Source organism: Ailuropoda melanoleuca, chromosome 14, assembly GCF_002007445.2.
Source record: "Ailuropoda melanoleuca isolate Jingjing chromosome 14, ASM200744v2, whole genome shotgun sequence".
NCBI lineage: Eukaryota > Metazoa > Chordata > Mammalia > Carnivora > Ursidae > Ailuropoda > Ailuropoda melanoleuca.
The window spans coordinates 41908996-41929765 of NC_048231.1; the positions used below are offsets into that span (position 1 = coordinate 41908996).

A 20770-nucleotide genomic window follows, 5' to 3' on the forward strand; every position below is an offset into this window, starting at 1 on the left:
GTAAGGTCATTTTAACTGTTGGACAGGTGAGTCCTGTTGTCTATGCTCTGGGGCCCGTCGGGCAGTGAACTGCTGTGGGTGTTCTTGTGTCTTCACAGACCTCTCTCCACCAAGCTTGGGGGATGGGGGGATGGAGGCTGGGGTGCTGAGCCAAGAGAGGGTCGGCTGTGCTCTGGCCTGTGCTATGCTGGGCTTTCTAGACACATGAGGGGCATCCCACCCCTGCCCTCCTTCCATTCAGAGCCATTGGTTTAAGCAGCCAGTGTGGTGGCTTGCCACTGGTAAAGAAAGTTCGAGCAGAGCCAGAGTCACCGCAGTAGCTGGTGGGCTGGAAGGGAAGCATCTTACTTCTGTGGATGCGTCTCTCTGCTCTAAGCCCAACTTTTCCTCATAACCACAGTGAAGTTGGTGAACTTCCTTTTGGGAGAGTAGGTGCAGCAGGGAACAGGTTCTGAGCCCGTAGCAGGCAGACAGCATAGGGAGCAGTGTGTTCCTCTAAGCCTGGCTCTGGCCAGTGGTGGTCCTGACACCCTTTCCTCCGGGCTCCCAATGGGCAGGAACCCTGGCCACCAGGGCTCCAGCAGCTTTTGGCCCCCTACAGAAAACCAGGATATGGTTCTGGGCCAGGGCCGGGTGTGTGCCCCTAGTGTACTCCACACCCCAGCCCTTCAGGTGCACCCTCGTGGGTGGCCCTGCCACCAGCCTGCTGCTTCTGTCATGGTCAGTGGCACAGGGCTCACTCACACATTTCATGGGCATTGTTGAGCAGCAGGGCGTAATGGAACCCAAGTCTGTGCCAGGCCCCGGGTGCCAAGGGGAAGTAAGAACAGCTCTGACAGCTGCACCCTTCCAGGTGCTCTCCCTGCCATGGCCTCCAGCAGGCCCCAGCTCCCAAGGACTTGCCTCCCCTCTTCACTTCTCCTCTCTGGTTTGTGACAGGGTGCCTCCAGGAAGGACGTTTCTCCAGAGGTGACTGTTACAGCTAGTTGAAGTTCACCTTCTTTGGGGTCAGAGCTTCAAAAAAATGTATAATATGAATGTAGCAACAGTAAAGGTTTATTTACTTTTTAATAGAGGAAAAAGCTGCCCAAATTTCACTACCTAAACACAGGGCACCCTGTTTTATCACTCCGAGGACAGCACAGTTTGTCAACAGCTTGTGGTGCAGACGGTGGACACGGGTCCCTGGCCTGGGCCCTCCCTGCCACCTGGGCCCAGGGCAGGATGTGGGTCAAGGATGCTGATATAGCTATCAGGCCCCCCATTCAGGGACTGCCATCCTGTGGCTGTGCCTGCCCCTTGCTGGTCACGTAGAGGGCCTGATGACTTGAGCGCCATGCTCAAGTTGGGTTAGGGTGGCAGTGGCTGGAGTGGGAGTGGCCTGGCGCCTGCACCATGGGCATTCTCAGCCAGTCCTCATTGCCAGCAGCAGGCACCAGGCAGTGGTGCTTCGCTTACTTTTTATCTGTAGGAGGAAGTCTTCTCACTTTCATGCTGCCAGGGTTAGGATTGGGCCTCCTGGCTGGGAAGTGCTGTGTGGGCTTATTGACATTTCTGACCCCCTTCCTTCCACTAACATGACCTGTGAGGCTCATTCAGCCGTAAGAGTGGACACTGTGGGTGAGGCGTGTCACCCATGTCTCCTGGGCCTCTTCAGGCCACCCGGATCCCAGAGCAACTAGGTTTTTCACTCATTCTGGCATCGCTGTTTTTTCCTCTTTTTATGTGTCTTCAGACATGCTTTCTGTGCTCTCTTTGGATTAATTCTTGATCCTCTACTCACTTTCCATAAGAAACCTGTGTGTCTTTATGTGTGAGCACATGCTTAGCATCTTACTTGAACCCCTGGGCGGCCTGCATCTTCATCCTATTCCCCTGTCTTCCTTGTGCCTAGCACAGGGCCAGGCCCAGAGTGGTTGTTCAGAATGTGGTTGTTGAGCTATATTTGAAATGTGTCCCTCGAATTGAACACTAGAAATCAGGCACATTTGTGAGTAAGGCCATGGTGTCCCCTGTAAGATGCTGCCAGCCCTGAGCAGACTCCTGGTTGCTGTCATTGAGCTCTGAGTGGGTGCCTTTGGGACCTGCAGAGTTTCCTGAGCTCCCCTGAAAGGAGAGCATAGTGTCAAGATCAGATGTGCCCTGTTTTCCAGTCATTCAGTCAGCTTCAAACTAGACCCTGTGCTAGGCTCTGGGTGATGGGGGAGGGGGAGGCATCCGTGCATAAATGCAGTGGAATGGGTGACATCAAAAAGGTGGTGCACAAGGCTCTCTGCAAACCCCACCCTGGGGCTGGGGAGGCCTGCAGGAGGAGGTGACACCGAGTGGAGTCCTGAAGGATGAGAGCAGTGGGCAAGGCAGGGGAGGGAGTGCAGATGGTGTGTCCAGAAGAAGCAGCAGTGCAGAGGTAGGAGCAAGGAGCGAGGTGTTGCCAGTGGTTGGTCTCAAGGTGTGAGGCCAGAAGCGGAGCTAGGAGGAATGGCAGGACTGATGGGAGGTGGCCTTGCATGCTGTGCTGAGCAGCTTGGCTCTGTCTTGCTCAGAGTCTTTCCTTGGCAGGGAGAGCGTGATGTGTACCTGATGCCTGCTTGGTTTTGCTTAGGGGAACTTGGGACCTCAGTCCTTGAACACTCTGCCCTGCCGCAGCAGGCCCTAGCCTTCTCCTGGCTGCCGCTGTAGTTGGGAAAGGATCATCAGGCCGAGGGCAGGAAGGGGCTCAGCCCACTGTGGCAGACAGGCTTCAGAGTTGGTGCCGGGCTGCTTCTCTGGCCTCCTCCACACAGGCCTTGCCAAACTCCCAGGTGCCCAAGGAGCCGCTTTACCCTTGATGCTTGCCCCCACCCTCTTCCTTCCACCCCTCCCTCCTGGTCCATTCGTCTTCTTCTGTAGCCCCTGCCACCCAGCTTCAGCTGTCCTGTGTGTGAGCTCTTGGTGCCTGCACAGTAGCAGCAGCAGCTCTGGAGAAGGATGTCGGGTGGGCTGTGGGCTGAGGTGCTAAGTGGTAGAGCAGGTGCAGTCCTTTGTGAGCCTTTCCTGGCTGTTTATGCCACGGTGGTGACAGCCACACCTTCCTTCTGTGGACTGCTTGCCCATGCACTTGCACAGGCCTTGGAGGCGGGCAGCCTTGTGCTGCCATTCAGAGGGGGACCCAGAGCCCGCTTGCCACCCCCACTATCTGCAGCCTCGGGGCCCCTCTGCTGTGTGCCAGCTGGGACGTCCTGTTTCACAGGGGAGGAGACTGGGAGGCTGTGGAGGCCTCAGCCAGCAGGGGCAGAGCCAACACCAGGCCCTATGCCTCCTACTGCTGGGTCCGTTGAGTCCAGCACCTGTCTAGCAAGGGCACAGGCCTAGCCGTGCCTGTCGCCTCACTAAGGTGCCTCTTTTGCTGGTGGTGGACCTCTACCGAGGTGACCTTTCTTTTTCTTCTCACTCCCAGGAAAAACCGAGGAGTCCTTGGAGAGCACAGAAGGCTTCCGGGCCACGGAGCAAGGCAGCCAGAAGCCTGCTGCAGACCCCCCAGCCTCTGCCTGCATTGCTGTCAAACCCGCGGCATCTGCACCTGCCCTGTGGGACGGGAGGAAGAGAGCTGACCCCCTTGCGGAGCCAGCAGCCTTTCCCCAGGGGCTGCCGGCTGGGGCGGAGGAGCGGCGCCAGTTCCTTACAGAGCAGTGCATCGCCGCCTTCCGCCTGTGCCTCAGTCGCTTCCCCCAGCACTATAAGAGCCTTTACCGACTGGCCTTCCTCTACACCTACAGCAAGACCCACCGGGTGAGTGAGCTGCCGGCCTGCTCGGGGCAGGAGAGGGGTTTGATCTTCCCAGGGCCCACAAGCATCTGAGTCTTGGTGGGCAGTAGAGACACAGGTGGGAGCTGCTCAAGATCTTGGGCAGTGGTACCTGGAAGGAATGGGACAGGAGAGATGTAGGAGGTGGGTCCATTCAAGAGTGGTCCGGCTTTCCAGGTGAGAGTTGGTGAGGACAATGGGTCGCAGCAAGGGATCAAGGGAGGAGCAGGTGTGGGGGCTGTTTCCAAAGCAGGATCTCAGGCCCAGGTACTGGCTGTGGTCCGAAGGATGGGGACCTCCACGCTCATCAGCTCTTGTCTGTGGGGGCCGGTGTGGTGACTCTTACTCCTCTGTCCTCAGCATGGCCCCACTTGCACACCCCCAGATGCCCTACAGAGCCACCCCCGCCATCCCAGGGCGTTGCTGCAGGCTCCGTCTCCTGCAGACGTATCTTGCAGAGAGGCCTCTGCGCCATCATCCTGCCCCTGGGCTCGCCTCTCCGGTGCAGCTGCCAGAACCATCTTCACAGCCTCTGTTGCATGGGGGTTGGGTGCTGACAGCCTCCTCCAGCTCTTTTGGAAAGCAGATGATGTAGCGATTCTGAACAGCTGTGCCCCAGGCTTAAGCGCTCTCAGGGGCTTCCCAGCCGGCTGGACTGCTTCTGCTGGCATGTATCATCTGTGCAGGGAGGGTGGCATGTGTGCTCTTCTACTCCCTTCTCGTGCACCTGGGAGGCGCTGGAGAAAGCACCCTGGTCATGGCGCCTGCCCCCACCAAGCTGCATTCTAAGGGACAGCCAGATTTTTAAAATATGCAAACAAGCAAATAAAGTTAGTCCCATTATGACCCTTGCTACAGAGAAGACAGTGGGGGACACACAGGAGTGGGGATGTTGCTGCAGCTCCATGAGGGCACCCGTGAAGCTCTGACCTGTAGGGTGGCCATGGGCAGAGTGGGGGACAGCGGGCAGGTCAGAGGACAGGGAGAGAGCCCTGATCAGGCAGATTGCCTGGGCATGTGGCAGTGCTGGGTGAGCCAAACTGGTGTGGGAGAGGGCCAGAGAGGGCCGGGGTGGTGGGGTTAAGCAGGGGCAGCCCTTGGAGTCTGGCTGTAGTCTATAATTTTGTTTGGCACTCCTACTCAGTAAGGTCCAGGCTCGGAAACTTCTTCCTCCCAGAACCCCCCTCCCCCCCACCCGCTGACCCCTCCTCACCAGCCTCTGTGGGACCTCTGAAACACCAGGAAGGGCAGTTAGCTGGAGAGATGGATGCTGGCTTGGCGCCAGTTACATGACAGGAAGTTGTTACTTGACAACATTCTGTTTGGGAACTAGGCACAGGTAGGTGCCCTGTCACAGTCATGACTGCCCGGCATGCTCACATGGCTTGGTTGATTGCTGTCAGAGCAGAACAGGAGAAGCTGGTGTTGGTGGGCCTGGGGAAGGAGGGGATCTCGTTTTAGGCTTTGTCTTTGCTTCAGGGCATCTGGCTCTCCTGGCTGCCACTGAACCGCCTGAGCCTAGTTCCTCACTGTCCAGCCTGCATTTTGCAGTGGACCTTACCTCTGGTGCTCTGGGCCTTTGGAATACAGGTAGACCTGGGTTTTAATAAAACCCCCTCTGCTGCAGTCTTTGGGGACCCAGTGGCTGACACTGTCCCTGTTCCCCACCCTGTTCCAGTACTGCTCTGGGAACTTTCCTTCTTCCCTCCTTTGAGAGCAGCAGAGCTCAGGGCAGGAGCTCTCTTGAGTCTTGGTTGGTAGGGACACTAGCATCCATCATCTAGATCTCCACTGCCTTGGGTGTCCCCCTCTTCAGATGCTCTCCCCAGGCAGCCAGGTAGCCCCTCTGGCTGTGGTCAGCTCTTAGTAGGACTTGGAGCTTCCTGTGCTGAGCCCAAACCTTCCCCACACCGTGGCGGGTGGTCTTCTCCAGAAGCAGATGCTGTGACAGAATTTGGGGTACAAGATGCCTATTAGGGATCAGCCGCTATGGAAGGGAAGAGGAGATGCAGGGTTGGATGGAGGGAGAGTTGAGTTGCAACGCAGGCCCCACAGATCCCCCAGCGCCCAGCCCCGGCCTCCCCATTAAATGGCTTTGAGCTCAAAGGAGCTGATGCCTGTAAGGGGCCGCACCCGGTGTGAAGCACAGACTGCGGTTTCCCCTGCCTGTCCCCTTGCTGGATGAGTTTTTTAAAAGTGTAAAATAGTATCTTTGTCAAAATTAAAAATTAGGGGATAGCCACAGTTCTGCCACCCTAAAACAAAAGCAATTTTATATGTGTATTTTTTCCAGTTCTTGTGCACACACACCGTTGACTATCACTTCTGAGGCTCTTAGATACTTCAGGTCCAGGAGGTGGGGGTCTTGTTCTCGCTCTCCTTCACATCCGTATACCTGGCTTAGGGTCACACACAGGGGAGTGATAGCCTGGCATCGGCTCAGGTAGCCTTACTCCGGCCCAGTTGCTCCATGGCTCCCACTGCCATTAGAGCATCTGTGCTCAGTTTGCTATTTTGTTGCTATTTCTGTGAATGTCCCCCAGGTCATCTTGGTCACCCTTTGATGGTCCGTGGGGTGGGTGGACCCCAGCGGATTCAGCCATCGCCAGTCGTGGGGGCGGAGGCTGCCTTGGCTTTCTTCCCGGAAAACCTTCCCCCAGCCCTCACGGTCTGTTTCTGCTGGCTCTTCCGTTAGCTGCGTTCCCACGTTGAGTTCCTTGGCTTTCTGAAATGGAATGCTGGTCTTGATTCTGAGAGAGACCCCCTCTCTTACATGGCAGTTGTGTGTGGGTGCCAGGTGTGCCTCAGGCGCTTTCCAGGCCGCCACACCCTAGACCCTGGTGCACCCCGGGTGGCTCCAGTGGCTCCTTTGCTTACTTGACTCAGAGACCTTTGCTGAGCAGCAGGTGACAGACACCCCAACTTGAATGGCAGGTTGTTAACACCTCTCACTGCACTAAGAGCCTGAGTTCAGGCTGATCCTGTCTGGGGCATTCCATCGTCCTGGGGGCTGGGCGTGGTTCTGCCCAGGCCCTGGGTGTCAGTTTGTCCACAGATCTGGGGGACACAACCAGTGCTCTGGGTGACTAATGTGGAACCATTAGCTGACAAGCAGTGACTGCTTTCCAAACACAGCTGTTTGGTAACAGACACTTCCTGCTGTGTGTATTTAACAGCAGCGCATTTCTTCATAAAATCCGCCTGTGGGCTTGGCAGTGGCATTCCTGTTGCCATTTCATGGCTCACTGGCCAACTGGCTGGAACATCCATCATCGCTGCCTTCAGAGAGGCCGCAGAGGCTGTGCAGGTTGACTCCAGATCCTTTCGGGTCTTTCAAGTTTCCCCAGCTAAAGCTCTGTTCTCTAGGCTTCCCCACCCCAGGCCTCTACAGAGGAACTACCCTCAGGGTGCAGGGAACCACTAGCTTAGCTGCCGGCAGCAGGTTTTCTGGGGGAGGGAGAGGGAATGTGGGCTCTGAATATGGGCTCACCTAGGTTCAGATCCCAGCTTAGGGGGTGGGGACAACATGACTCTTCTCTCGTGGTATTCACACAGGATTATTGTGACAATGAGGCGAGGGGTTGGGGGTCTTCCCATTGAGCCTTTCACCAGGACCCCAGAATCAGCATCTCCCATGGTTCCTACCCCGTCAGCTAGGTCTTCTGAGGGCTAGATCTGCCCTTGAGGGACCTTTGATGCCCACCTAAGGCCACACTCCTGCCCAAGGTTGGCTTTGCTGCACACAGGCTGACCCCCGGGCCTCCCAGGGCACATGGCATTGGGACTTTTTCTCGTGAGGCTTCTGAAATTCGCTAATGAGATCCAGAAAGAAGACTGAGGCATGGGCACCCCTGTCCCAGTTCCCCCCACCCACTGCTCGTGGCTCAGCTGGGGAGCTTCAGCACCTCCTGCTGCAAGGAGTCTAGAACAGAGTGGGTTATAAGATAGCTCCTAGAGCCAGATAGTCTTGAACAAGAACAAACTTGGAGGACTCATACTTCCCAATTTCAGAATCTGCAGATCTACAGTAATCAAAACTGTAGAATATTATTCAGCTTTAAAAGGAAGGAAATTCTGACACGTGCGACAACGTGGATGAGCCTTCAGGACGTTATGCTCAGTGAAATAATCCAGGCACAAAAAAAATCAAACACTCTATGATTCCACTTACATGAGGGATCTAAAGTAGTCAAAATCAGAGAGACAGAAAGTGGAATGCTGTTTGCTAGGGGCTGGGGGAGAGAATGGGGAGCTGAACTATTGAACTATACTTAAAAATGGGTAAGATGGTAAATTTTTATGTGTTTTGTACCACAACTGAAAATAAACAGTGTGGTTGGTACTAGCCTAGGGGTAGATGTATAGAGAACAGAAGAGAACTGGGAGCCTAGAAACAAAGGCATATATCTATGGCCAATTGATTTTTGGCAAGGGTGCCAAGATACTTCAGCGGAGGAAAGGACAGTCGTTTTAACAGATGGTACTGGGGTAGTGCAAAAGAATGAGGTTGGACCCCTATTTCACACCATCTACAAAAATGAACTCAGAGTGTATCAGAGAGCTCAACTTCAGAGCTAAAACCTATAAAACTCTTAGAAGAAAACGTAGATGTTGATCTTGATGACTTTGACTAGGCAGTGGTTTCTCAGAGAGGACACCCAAAAGCACAGGTGATAAAAATAAATAAATAAATAATAATAATAGACAGGACACCATCAAACTTAAAAACTGGTGCTTCAGAAGACATGACTGGAATGAAGAGATGGTCCGCACAAAGGGAGAGGTATTTACAGATCACATGCAGGCGCCCCTCGGTTTACTGTGCTTTGCTTGATTACGCCTTGCAGATGCTATGCTTTGTACAAATCGAAGGTTTGCTGCAGCCCAGTGTTGGGCAAGTCTTTCAGCCCAGCAGCATTTGGTCACGTTGTATTTCTGGGTCACATTTGGTAATTCTCAAAATATTTCAAACTTTTTCGCTATTATTATATTATAGTGATCTATGATCAGTGATTATGACTTGCTGAAAGCTCAGATCATGGTGAGCAGTTTTTAGCAGTAAAAGATTTTTAAATTAAGGTATATACATTGTTTTTTTTAGACATAATGCTATTGCCACTTAATAGACTATAGTATAGTTTATAGTCTATAAACATAACTTTTATAGCTGCTAGGAAACCAAAAAGTTCATTTGATTTACTTTATTTTGGTATTCACTTTATTGTGGTGGTCTCGAACATACCTCTGAGGTATGCTTGTATGTGGTGAGGGACCTTTATTTATAATATATTTAAAAAAAACACCTCTTACAACTCAATTATTAAAAGACAACCCAACGTAAAAGAAGGCAAAGGATCTGAATAGACATTTCTCCAAGAAGATATATAAATGGCCAGTAAGCACAGGAGAAGATGCTTAACGCCATTAACCATTGGGAAAATGCCTGCTAGTATGGCTAGAAGCAAACATTTCAGCCTTCCTTCTAGGGGTCTGGGGGTGTATGAGCAGCCGCTGCCTCATTGGCACTTCTGCGGGGGCAAAGGAGTTGGGCACCAGGGCTACATGCCCCCTGCTTAGAGGCCAGGGTTTGTGAACACTGGTGGTGCTTTCCAGAGCTAGTTTCCTCTGGGGAGCCTCTTGTTTAGGTTACTGCCTCTCCTAAACTTACTTTGTTTTGTGCTCGTTGCTGGGTCTCAATTTGGGGAATGTTTTTCCCCAGTCTTTGCTCTCGCTGGTCCTCCCAGGTCACTTGATGTCTTAAGAGAAAGGTCGAGAAGCAGACTCCAGTGCAGCACTGAGGCAGCCTGGCCTAGGCCAGCTCCTCGGTGTTGTTTCGCACAGCACCCTGCCTAGCAGGGTGAGCGGGAAACTGAGGCTCCAAGGGGACAGCAGCTTGTCTCGAACCCCTTGGTGAGGATGTGGCAGGGCCTGGACCTCCTGGGGCTCAGATGTTTCCTTTTCCTCTACTTTCCAGGTGCGGAAGACCGAGGCCTTCTAACTCAAGTCCTTCACCTGGCTGGGTGGGTGGCTGCCTGGCTTCTTGCTAAAGTCCCATGGCCACAGACTGGCTACGTAGGGTGAGCCAGGAAAGGTTTACTGAAAGCCCTTGTGTGGGAGGCTGGAGCTTTAGCAGAAGCAAGGCTGTCATGCCAGCTCCTTTGAGCGCAGTGGCCATGCAGTAATTGGGCTACTGCTGGTCAGTGTGGCAGGAGGCAGGCAGTGAGCCAGGGGTGCGTGGCACCCCAGGTGAGGAAAGAGAGGTGAGGAGAAGGGCCTGTTCTATGGGAGAGGCCACCTTCCTGGGGCTTGGCGCACAGGTGGCTTCTGGGCTGGGCTGGGCTGGGGCTGTGTTCATCTGGCCCCAGCACTGCCCAAGTCAAGGCTTGGCCTTCATTCAACCTACGTTTGACCAAAAGGGTTTCCTTTCACCCTCCAGGGTGGGCGTGAGCCTTGCTGGCTCTGCTGTGGGATGAAGCCCACTTTTTGCTGTGTGGCTTTTCCCCTCTGAGCTGGAGCAGCTCTTTGACACAGTTAGCATCCAGTTGTCACCGAGAGGTGACACCCAGGTGAGAACTGCTCAGGAGCCTAAGGGGTGTGAGATGAGAAAGGGGCTATTCATCCTGCCCTGATTATAGGCCTGGCCCTTCCCTGGACCCTGTGATTGGAGTGTGTCCCCCTCCCACCACTTGTTCCCTTGCGGGTGTGCATGCTGGAACCTGAGCCATCCCTCCCAAGTGCCAGCTCCTGGAACCTCACTCAGGCTCAGCCAGCTAGACAGCCGGCTTCCAGTTTCAGTCCTATGGACAGGTTTCTTAAGTTGTCGGGTGGGGATGATGGCACCTTCATTGTAGGTTTTAGGTTTTGTTGTGAGGAAAGGTGACTTAACAGTGCTTACCAGCTGGGAAACATGCATATCGATGACGAGAGAGCAGCCTGTCTTGCAAGCTCCACGCACATGCTGCTCTGATGGGAGCAGAGGCCACTCACTGTGAGCAGAACTCTAGACCAGCTGCAGGCCTCTGTCCCTGTCCCATAGTGCTCATGGAGGCCTCTGCACAGCGTCGTGGCTGAGCCGTTGCAGTGCGTCCTCCTGATGGTAGATGGCAAGGCCCTGTCAACGTGGCATATGGCGGGATAGCGCCCTGGCCGCTCCAGCTCAGTCACAGAACCTGTGTAGGATGAGCCCAGCCCGTGTCTGTTTAGGACCTGTTTGGTGAGAAGGTGCCTTCTGCCAGGGGAGTCTGACAGTGCTGTTGCTGCCTGTGATGTCCAGAGAAGCCGCTGAACTTTGACTTCAGAGTCAGCTTATGCTCTGGTGTGAGCTTGGGCAAGAGACTGGCCACCTGGGCTGTGAGCCCCTGCCCCTCACCCATCCATTGTAGGTGGTTTCCCACCTGCCTGTGCCACCAGTTTATGTCTGGACCCTGCAGAGTCAGGTTAAACGAGAGCCCATGTGGAGGGCCATGCGCTGTCAGACTGGGTGGGCATGAAGTGATTGAGCCTCCAGGCTGTGACACAGCCACCCCAGGGTGCAGCCTGGGAGACCCTGCTGCATACACACAGTGAGTGTCCCAGGAGCAGGTGGGAAGCTGCGCATTCCTTGTCAGACGGCAGGACCAGGCATGACGAGGGCGTGCCGGCCACAGAGCAGGGCGTTCCCCCCACATTCCTTCAGTCCTTGCTCCTTTCTGTAGGCATAAAACGATGCTGTGCCCCAGGATCCCCACGCAGAAGTCCTGGGCTGCTGCCCATCCCAGCCAGCCAGGTTCTTATCAGGTTTTATTTGTGTGATTTGCAAAATGAAACTCGAGATTTTTCTCAACTTCAGAATCTCGATTATGCATTTTAAAGTCTGTCTGCAACATGGTTTGGAGATTTCGCTGTACCTTTGAGGGTCGGCGGGGGGACAAATGGCCCCGATAAAGGCCCACTGCCTTCCTTGTTCTCTCTCAGGAAGAGGAGCGAGAAGGATCCCAGCAGATCGAATAGGTTGAGTACTCTGCTGGCAGCACCAAATAGTATTCAATTAGGAAGACACTACCACCACCTCATCATCCCATAGACCACGAACGACATGGCTGAACCCCTGTATTTCAGTGTCGTCCTCCGCTGCCCCCTGTCCCCCCAGTGTGGTGCCTGTGCATCTCTGCTGGTTTATTCGCTCAGTGGCTGTCTCCTGCATTGTCACATGGGAGGCCCTTCCCCCTCAGGGATACAGTGGTGTGCACAGCAAAGTGCCTCCCCTTGAGTGCACACAGAGGGAGTGGAGAGTAGAAACACACCTAACCACGGTCGGTGACGCTCTCTGGGAGAAAGAGAAAGCTGGTAACGGGGTGTGGTGGGGGAGTGTGGCTCTTTAGGCAGGGAGGTCTGGGAAGGCCACTAAGCAAAGGCCTGAAGCAGGTGAGGGGACTAGGCCAGGCGATACCAGGAGAGGCTTCTGGGTGGACAGCACAGGCCACATGTGTGCCTTGAGATAGGAATGGGCCTGGCAGGACTGGAATCAGCCAGAAGCCTGTGTGACTAGCTGGGCAGGGAGGAGAGGGGGAAAAAGATGTGGTCAGAGCTCATGAGGGCCTGGGGAGGCAGGAACGAGCTGCGGGACATCATTCTAAGTGAAGTTAAAGTTACCGCAAGGTCGTGTATGTGAAAGACTCGGGCTGCTATGTAGAGTGAGGGGGTCTGCCAGTCAGGCCTCAGATCGCTCTATCCAGCCGCTAATCTGAAGAGCCTTAATGAAGGAGGGATTTACAGTGGCCTGGGTGGACGTCAGGAGCCCACAGGGTAGGGGTAGTGCAGGGCCCTGGGCCAGCCCCAGGGCGCCTCCGCAGCAGGCTGCCTGTCCGAGCTTTCGGTCCTTGGTGGCCACCCCTCAGCACTGGAGAGAACTTGGGGTAAATGCTCTGCTCTCCTCCGTGCCCTACTCTGCTCTCTCACTGGTGCCTCCTGCTGGTCAAACCCACCAAGTAGCCAGGGGGTGCACTTCAGGCCTGGCTTTTCAGGTCTGTGTTGGGAGGGCATAGGAGGAGCAGTGTCACGCTTTGCCGAGTTCAGGGGCAAGGCCACATCCTCGGAGAAGGCATGGGTAGGCCAGCTTGGCAGGGGGAGCAGGCTGCATGGGCAGGGGCTTTCCCCCCAAGGCGCAGGTGGGGAACTTGGTGCATTTGTGGGCAGTTGCTTCCCAAATGCTATCTCTGGCATTCTTCAACTGACCTTAAGACTGGCCTGATGGTCACTGCCACCCCTATCCTCCAAGTGGGCAACTGAGGCCCCAAGAGGTTAGTTATATGACTCCAAGACTGCCAGGCACTCATGCGTTTATACCTTCAACAAAGCTTCAGTGCACTGAGTGCCCTTGTGAAGAACTGCCAGGCAAGCCTAGGGCTTCTGAATTACTCTTTTGAAGAAAGAACAGAGAAGGGTATCTGGAAAGATGGACTTCCTGTCCTAGTCTGCCCAGCATGTAAACTCTTTCCCGACAGCTTCCTTGGGCAAAGGAGCCCAGGATGATGGCTCTGCCCCAGCGCTCCTGCCTCCAGTCCTGGGCCCCGCCACCCTCACCATGTGTGGCCAGCACTCTCCTGCCTTGGCACCTCAGACTGTTCTGCAAGCTCAGACCCTGCCCATTCCTTTCACTCTTCCCAAATGTCTGTTGCATCCCTTCTGCAGACCTCATACTGGTTTAGCCCCTGAGGAGCCATCAGTGAAGAAGTCAGGTGGTGTCCTTGCCCTCACGGGGCTGGCACACAAGAGGGGGCAGACAATAAAGCCATCCGAGAGTCAGCAGAGCAGGCTGTTAAAGGTGGCCATGGGGCTGTGGGGACAGTATTGGGGGGCAGGTGGGAGTGGGGTGAGATGGCGCCAGGCAGAGACCTGCAGGGACCAAGGTGGGGGCAGAGGCAGGTATGGCTGCAGGGCTGCGCGCATAATGGGAGAGGGGCGGGAAGGGGAGGAGCCTGCGTGTGTGCGGGTAAGCTGAGATATGAAGCTGGCTCTCACTCTGAAGGAGCTGAGAGGCCTTCGAGCAGAGGAGTCAGGAGGGTCCCTCTGCCCTGTGGCAGGATAGGGGTGTCCAGGCGACAGGCGGTGGAGGACATCAAGGTGCCATGTGCTTCTGGGGATTCTTCTCCCTGCCTCTCATCAGGACTTCACCCTCCATCTGCCCCCTGTTTGGGCATTTAGTGTGTTCTGCCCTCTGTCAGAGGAGGTCTATGTACTAAGCTTCAGGGGGCCCATGGATCCCAGGAAGACTGGTGCTCTTCTCTGGCAAGTGGTGTTTCTCCCATTCCCAGGGGTGATGGTAAGCCGAGGCTCCGGGCCAGTGGCATGGTGACAGGTTGTTCAAGGCCTGAGACAGGGCTGCCTCGGAGCTGCACATAGCGTGGCCCCAGGTAGACTTGTAAAGGGACTTGCCCACCCTAGGGTGGGGGTGCAGGGTAAGAGCCCAATCCTTGGAGTCCTTAGGGTCTGGACCAGAATGCAAGCCTGGCTCTGCTACTTCCTGACTTGGGGGACTCGGACCAACTCTTGGACCTCTCTGAGCCTCCGCTTCCTCGCTGGTAAACTGGTGATACACAGGATGAGGAGGAATGTGCTGTGCTTAGCCAAGGCGGCATCGTGCCTCTCACCTCCCCATAACGTGAAGCTGCAGGGCAGACTCTGCGGTACAGGGGTGCCACCCCCCCCCCGGCCTGGCGCTTGTCAGTTCTCTGGACAGGTTTCCTTGTCCCTGTCAGCTCCCATCCGGGGCCTCAGACGTAAATTAGCGGAGGTCTCCCATGAGCCGTCTGGACGCGTTGTGCCTTGGCCATCGATCGGCTCTCTGGCGGGCTTGGGAGACGGCTGAGGAGCCTTGCTCTCTGCTGGTGTGCCGGGGCCAAGTCTGCAGGAGGCTAATTGACAATCCTGATCGGGTTTGGCAGGCCTGTGCTTTCTGCACTCTTCTCAAGTGGCTGGTTTTCAGGTCTCTACGAGTGCTGGGACCTCTCCCACAGCCTCCTCCCCCGCCAGTCCTCCACCTTCTGCCCGACTGTTCAGATGGCAAGGGCCATCTTGGTGCAGGTTTCATGGGAGAAGCTGCAGACTTATGGCAGGAGCAGAAGCCCTACAGGGATGTGTGTTCCTGTCCCACAGCCTTGGGGCCTGGAATGAGACAACTGGCTCAGGGAAGCAGGGTCCCCCACTCTCTCCACCCTGGCTCAGGCGCTGTTCTCTCTCATGTGTCCCCAAGCCACATGGAAGTCTTTGTTGTATTTTATTTTCTTGATGTTCTTATGAAAATTATGGCCACCATGGAGATGTTTCTTCAAGTCTTATTTCCCAACCCTTTTCAAACTGCTGCTAACTGGATACTTCCCTTAAGTCCCAAAGGAGCCCCAGAAGGGGCTTTCGTGTCATGGCGCTAGGGCTACTCCAGCTCCGTGACGGCTGTGTGCAAGCCATAGCTGAGGTGTCATCTCCCCTAGGAGCCTCACTGACCTACTTATACTGGACGATAGGTGGGTCTCCTTTGTGCCCTGTCTCCATGGTCATGGTCAGGAGGGCTCACCTGTCCTATTCGAAGTGCACATATCAGTTTTCTGTCTCACGTCCCTTTCTGTGAGGGTCCCCTTCATGACTGATTAGACTGGCAGCCTCTCACATCTCACTTGGGAAAGTCTTTGAACCAAGTGACACTGAGACCAAGGGATCATGGCTGAGTATTGATACAGGTCGTGAGCTTCTCTGCTGGGCTCCCTGAGCAGCTGCCCTGCCTGCTGGAGGTCTGAGGCTGTATCATCCCTTTGGATCCCATGTCCCGGGGCCCTGAGGAGCCCTGAGCAACTTAAACGAATCTGAGTTGGATCTTACTTAGTCCTTGTACTGAAGCACACCTGACCCACCCTATTTCCTGGCTCTGCATTCAAGTTTGTCCGTGGCCGACCCTCCCTCCCCTTGCAGAAGTCTCAGGCCAGGCGTGTAACCAGCCTCAGGAGGCTTCTTAATGGACTGGCTGGGAGGTGGGGTCTCTGAGCCAGACATGCCAGGCACTGCTCTGGACACTGCAAGTAGACCCCCCACCGCCCCAGCACATTAGAACTCATAAGCTGAAGGTTGGGACTGAGTGGTTCACTCTTCTTCCTATGTATAGGGCAGAGTGGCCCCTGTGTTCCTGGTCAGGGGCCTGGGCTGAGGGCCAGGGACTGTTGCTGCCTGGGTAACCCCTCTCCTCTGCCTGTCTCTGCCTCCCCCATGTGGGGGCGGAGAGGAGGTGCCTTGGCCTTCAGGAAGCCTTATCATTTACCGTGAATGGCTGTGGCTTCAGTCCCTGAGGCCCTAGAAAGGCCTGAGAGTCCTGGAGAAGTAATGTCTCAGGAGACTGTAGCTGTGGCTGCCCCTCCCGGACAGCCGCTGAGCCTTAGCAAGAGCAGCTCCCACACGGCCCTTGGTGTGATGCCTACTCTGGGCTTGCCTTGCTGTTGTGATTGGAGTCTGTGAGAGAGGCAGTCTCAGTCTGCTCCTGATCTCAGCATGTCAGATGTGTCTGAGCAGGTGTCTGGGCTCAAGGAGGGCTCTGAGCAAAAAAGCAAGCCTCCTGAGTACAGGCTTAGAGGGGTCAGCTGTTCAGAGGGCTGTGGACAGCATGTGCCCTCTCGTCCACCTGGGGTTGGCCCTACTGTCCTATGTGCTGGGCTGCCCATGGCCCTCTAGTCCCTGGCCCCACATTGAACCTGCTTAGACCAGGCTGGGCTGCAGCCCTGCTGGGCAAGGGCAGCCTTGACTTTGCAGGGCCTCAGCCTTCAGCCACTTCAGAGCCAGGCCATGTGCCTTTAGGAAATGGCCTTAGAGTTGCTGCCAGGCTTAATCATCCAGGCTTCCCCCAGAAGATGATGTTTTCCCTCAGGCTTCCACGGAAGAGCTAGCTTCGTCTGCTGTGAGTGTGTCATCCAGGAGATGCGTGCTTGAAACTTTACCTTTCTCCATCCCAGAGGGACCCTCAGTTCTGTGTCCTACCCCCTTGCAGCTGCAGGGTCTGGCCTGGCATACTGGGTGCAGAGCAGCCCTCAGCCCTGACAGCAGCCCCTGGTGCGTGTCCCTCTGTGCAGAGGTAGGAGCAGAGGCTCAGATGCAGCCCCACAGGGGCCCCCAGCCAGCAAGCCAGGGCGCTGGGGCTTGTACTTTGGTCAGAAGTTGTGACTAGGGGGACTATTTCATGAGTTCAGCCTGACCAGTAGTGAGCGCACTGGGAGCAGGTGAGACAGGCTTGCAGGCTGAGATGTGAGAAGGCATTAAGCAATTGGGACGAGAGGTGATAAAGACCTGGCACCAGGGGTGAGAGAGGCAAGGAAGGGACCTGGATGGGGCTGGGGGAGGAGTACTGATTGGCTGGAGGGGATGGGTGCTGTGGAAAAGAGGAGGGTCTGATGTTGGGCAGTCCAGGTTCCAGTCCCAACTCTGCCCCCTGCTGGCTTCTCCCTTGTAAGATAGCACTGTCTCAGGTGCTGGGGTGAGAGGGTCCTGGCGTGGGAGCCTCCATGGGAGAGACTTGAGGGGTCGCAGGCCATGCAGCCGGTGGGGAAGGGCTGCGCTCTGAGCCAGTGAGAAGGCCAAGGCAGCCAGGCCCACACCCAGTCTCTCGTGCTGCCCCGGAGTCCCGCCTGGGCTAGCAGGCTCTTGTTGCCACCTTACCAGGCCCTTGGGGCTGGACTCCAAGAGGCACCATTGCCCAGAGATCACTGGCCTGAGCACTATGGGTGGAACCCCCGTCCCCTCCCAAGCACCTAAGGGCCCTGGCATTCTACAGGGACCAGCTCTTCCAAGCCTAAGGTGGCTGTGTTGCCAGCTGCGATGAGTACTGCTGACATCCTGACAAGTCAGGGCTGACCCTTCAGGCCAGCGGGGTTCCCCCTGATAGAAGGTGGGGCACTGGGTCCATGTAGTAGCTTTTTAAGGCCGGTCCGGGCGAGGGGTCCCTATCCGTGCCCTTCTTGGGCAATCTGAGGCCACACTCTCCTAAGTCAGCTGTGCTAAGCAGGAAATCAGTTCCGGAAATGTACCCCACAGCCAGATGATCAAAGCCCGCAGCCAGAGCTCCCTGGAGCTGCGGGATCGGTGTCTGCAGAAGCCGCTGCTCATCGCCGCTCTGCCAACGCAGCCAGGAAGGAGGGGACTGCCTCCCTTCCCCGTGGGCGCCGCGAGCTGCCCACACACTCACTTCCAACCTACTTCTTGTTTCCCCAGAACCTCCAGTGGGCCCGCGACGTGTTGCTAGGCAGCGGTATCCCGTGGCAACAACTGCAGCACATGCCGGCACAGGGGCTCTTCTGTGAGAGGAACAAGACCAATTTCTTCAACGTGAGTACTTTGCCTTGTTGATTTCCGAGGCTGCTTGCTGCACTGCTTTGCGCCAGAGGTGTGCGAGTGGCCCCCCTGGGCGGGCATTCCCAGGACCACGGCTTTGCGGCATCCTCAGAGGGCGGGCAGGGTGGCACGGTCGGGTGTGCGCCAGACTCGGGAGTGGGGCCGTGCCTGCCGAGCGACTTCTGGCAAGTCGCTGCCCCCTCTCGGCACTGGTTTGCCTGGTCTGTGGGGAGAGGCATGGATGGGCTCAGTGTGTTCTCTGGAGCCTCAGGTATTCTGGGGCCGCGGGAGGCAGTAGTGAAGGAGCTCCAGGCCCATGTCTGCTTCTCCTGGAGCAGCTCCATGTGTCCCCATGTGGTCTTGGCACCCAGGAAATTCTGACAGAAGCCGGGTCTACTGCTTAAAACACAAGTTTGGCCAGTGCTGGGCTTTCAGTACCCTTCCAGCCTTGACATTCTGGGTAGGGTAGAGACCCACCCCTTGACCAGGACATGGCCTGTCCCCATGGCCTGTCTGCTTTCCATCCCTGAGGCCCCCCTAAAGCCCACAAATACCTTTCCTGGCCACCCTGCCCAGGCCCGCCCCTCCCTTGTTTGCTCTGTCCTGCACAGAGACAGCTGGCCCCTCACTCTGCTCCACCAACAAGTCCTCAACCACATGTCCCAGCACAGCCAGCTCCCAGTTGGGTGGCTTTGCCAAGTTACCCAGACCCTCTGAGCTTCGGTGTCTTCTCTGTTTTCCCTGATGCCCTGTTACGTGGAAGGAAACTAAAGGGTGGGGCTGGCCTGGACAGGAGCTGAGGAGAGCAGGTCTTGGGTCTAGAGGTTCTCGAGGCTTGCGGCAGTGGGGGCCTCCCCACGGAGAGCCAGCCAGGCAGTGAGGTGTCTGGGTCCGTGGCTCTTCTCACTTAGGCTCTGACCTAGTGGCTAGGCAGGTGCCATGGAGCCTAGGAGCTCTGCACCTGCCAGCCCTCTCTCTCTCACTCTCTCTCTGGGTATTTTATAGACAAGCAGTAGATGTAATCTGTAACCAGTCTACACAGTACCAAGGGTTTGCAGAGAAAGAGAAGTTCCCTTCTACCCAGATGCCAGCAGCCACCATGCCACAGTAGCCACTGTTCCTCATTCTGTGCGTGTCCTTCCAGAGGATGTCTGTCTGTTTAAAAGCCAGGGCACAGACATGTACACAAAGGACAAACTACACGTGCTTCTGACCTTTGTCGTTGTTGTTTTTTCACTTAAAATTATATTTCAGAGCGTGTTTAAGAACTGGTTCTTTTTAATAGCTGCATAGGATTCCCAACATACGGATGTGCCGTAATTTACCTCCCCATACCCTACCTATTGATGGGCATTTAGGTGGTTTCCAATCTTGTTATTTCCATGTTTCGTATGTACATCTTTGCTATGTAGAAATTCATTCATAGGATAAATTCTTAGAAATAATTCCCTGGTCGAAAGGTTTGTGGTACCTCTCAAGTTCTAGAACATAGTACCCTCCAAAGATCCAGCCCACATTCCCAAACATAGATTCATTTTTTTCAGACCTCTTCTACATTTATGTTATTTAACTGTTACGTATTTGCTCTTTAGTAGGTGAGAAATGCTATCGTATTTCATTTATTAGTGGGATTATCCGTGATATCACGTTAGCAGTTTTAATTTCTTCTCCTGTGCCATTTCTGCTCATGTTAATTTTCTTACTAGATTGTTGATCTGTTTCTTTTTGATTTATGAGAACTCTATATATTAATGAAATGGGCTCTTTGTCAGTGTTATGTTTTTTTCTGTAGTTGCTAAATTGAAGTTAGAGCCAGACAGCTAGCTAGTTTCCCTGAGCCCCTTTATCAAATGAGCTACCGTTATTACCTGCCTTGAAGAGTAATTGTAGGGATCAAGTTATATAATGGGGTAATGACCCTAATTCAGGATCTGGCACATGGTAGGTGCTCAAGAAAACAGCTTCCCTTCCTCTCCCCTCTCCCATTGTTGGTATTTGCCCTCAGAGACTATACGGTAATGTTGGAAGGAGAGAGCCAGCCTCCCTCTCTTCCTCATGGGTGGAGTGCTTACCCTTCCTAATGATAGAGTTTGGGAGACCAGCACCTCAGATGCCTGTAAACCCAGGGCACATCTGAGCTGGCAGCCAGGTGCTCCAGGCCCATTCCCCATTGGGGTCACTCCCCGTAGCAACTTCTGTGGTTTCTGGAGCCTTCCGGAAAATGAGTTCTGCAGAAGGGCAGTCAGGCTATGCCTGTGGGAGAGAAGGCTGGCTGAGCCCTTGGTTAGCCTGGCAACTGGACAACGCCTCCCTGTAGCCAGAAGCCCCTGCAGATACAGGCCGCCTCACCTGGACTAGATGATTTGGGTGGTTTTACCTCCACTGTGCTTCTCCGTGCTTCCCAGTGACCTGCTGCTGCCCTCTCCGGCCCAAGTCCTGGCCACCTCCGCTCTCTTGGTTCTTCTCTTTGGAGGTGGGTTGGGGCTCCTCGTGCTTCTCCAGCCCAAAGTGTTAACCTCTGGGCAGAGGCCAGACACTTGCACCCCCATCTGTGAAGTACCCAAGGGACAGGTGCTCCCAGGTGCTTGATGACACAATGGCCCTTGCTGAGCCCACCCCACCCTGTCCTTGCCATTGCTACAGGAGG

At 55.2% G+C, this 20770-nt stretch overlaps 1 protein-coding gene across 2 annotated transcripts in view; it reads left to right on the forward strand.

The window, feature by feature from the left end:
• The window catches only part of CABIN1 (calcineurin binding protein 1), a 125024-nt gene that overhangs the window by 60598 nt on the left and 43656 nt on the right, over window positions 1–20770 (forward strand). For both annotated transcript variants that reach the window (XM_034642006.1, XM_034642007.1), the window contains exons 21-22: window positions 3437–3768; window positions 18004–18117. In XM_034642006.1, coding sequence (XP_034497897.1) covers window positions 3437–3768; window positions 18004–18117 — 446 coding nt within the window. The remainder of the gene's footprint in view (window positions 1–3436; window positions 3769–18003; window positions 18118–20770) is intronic.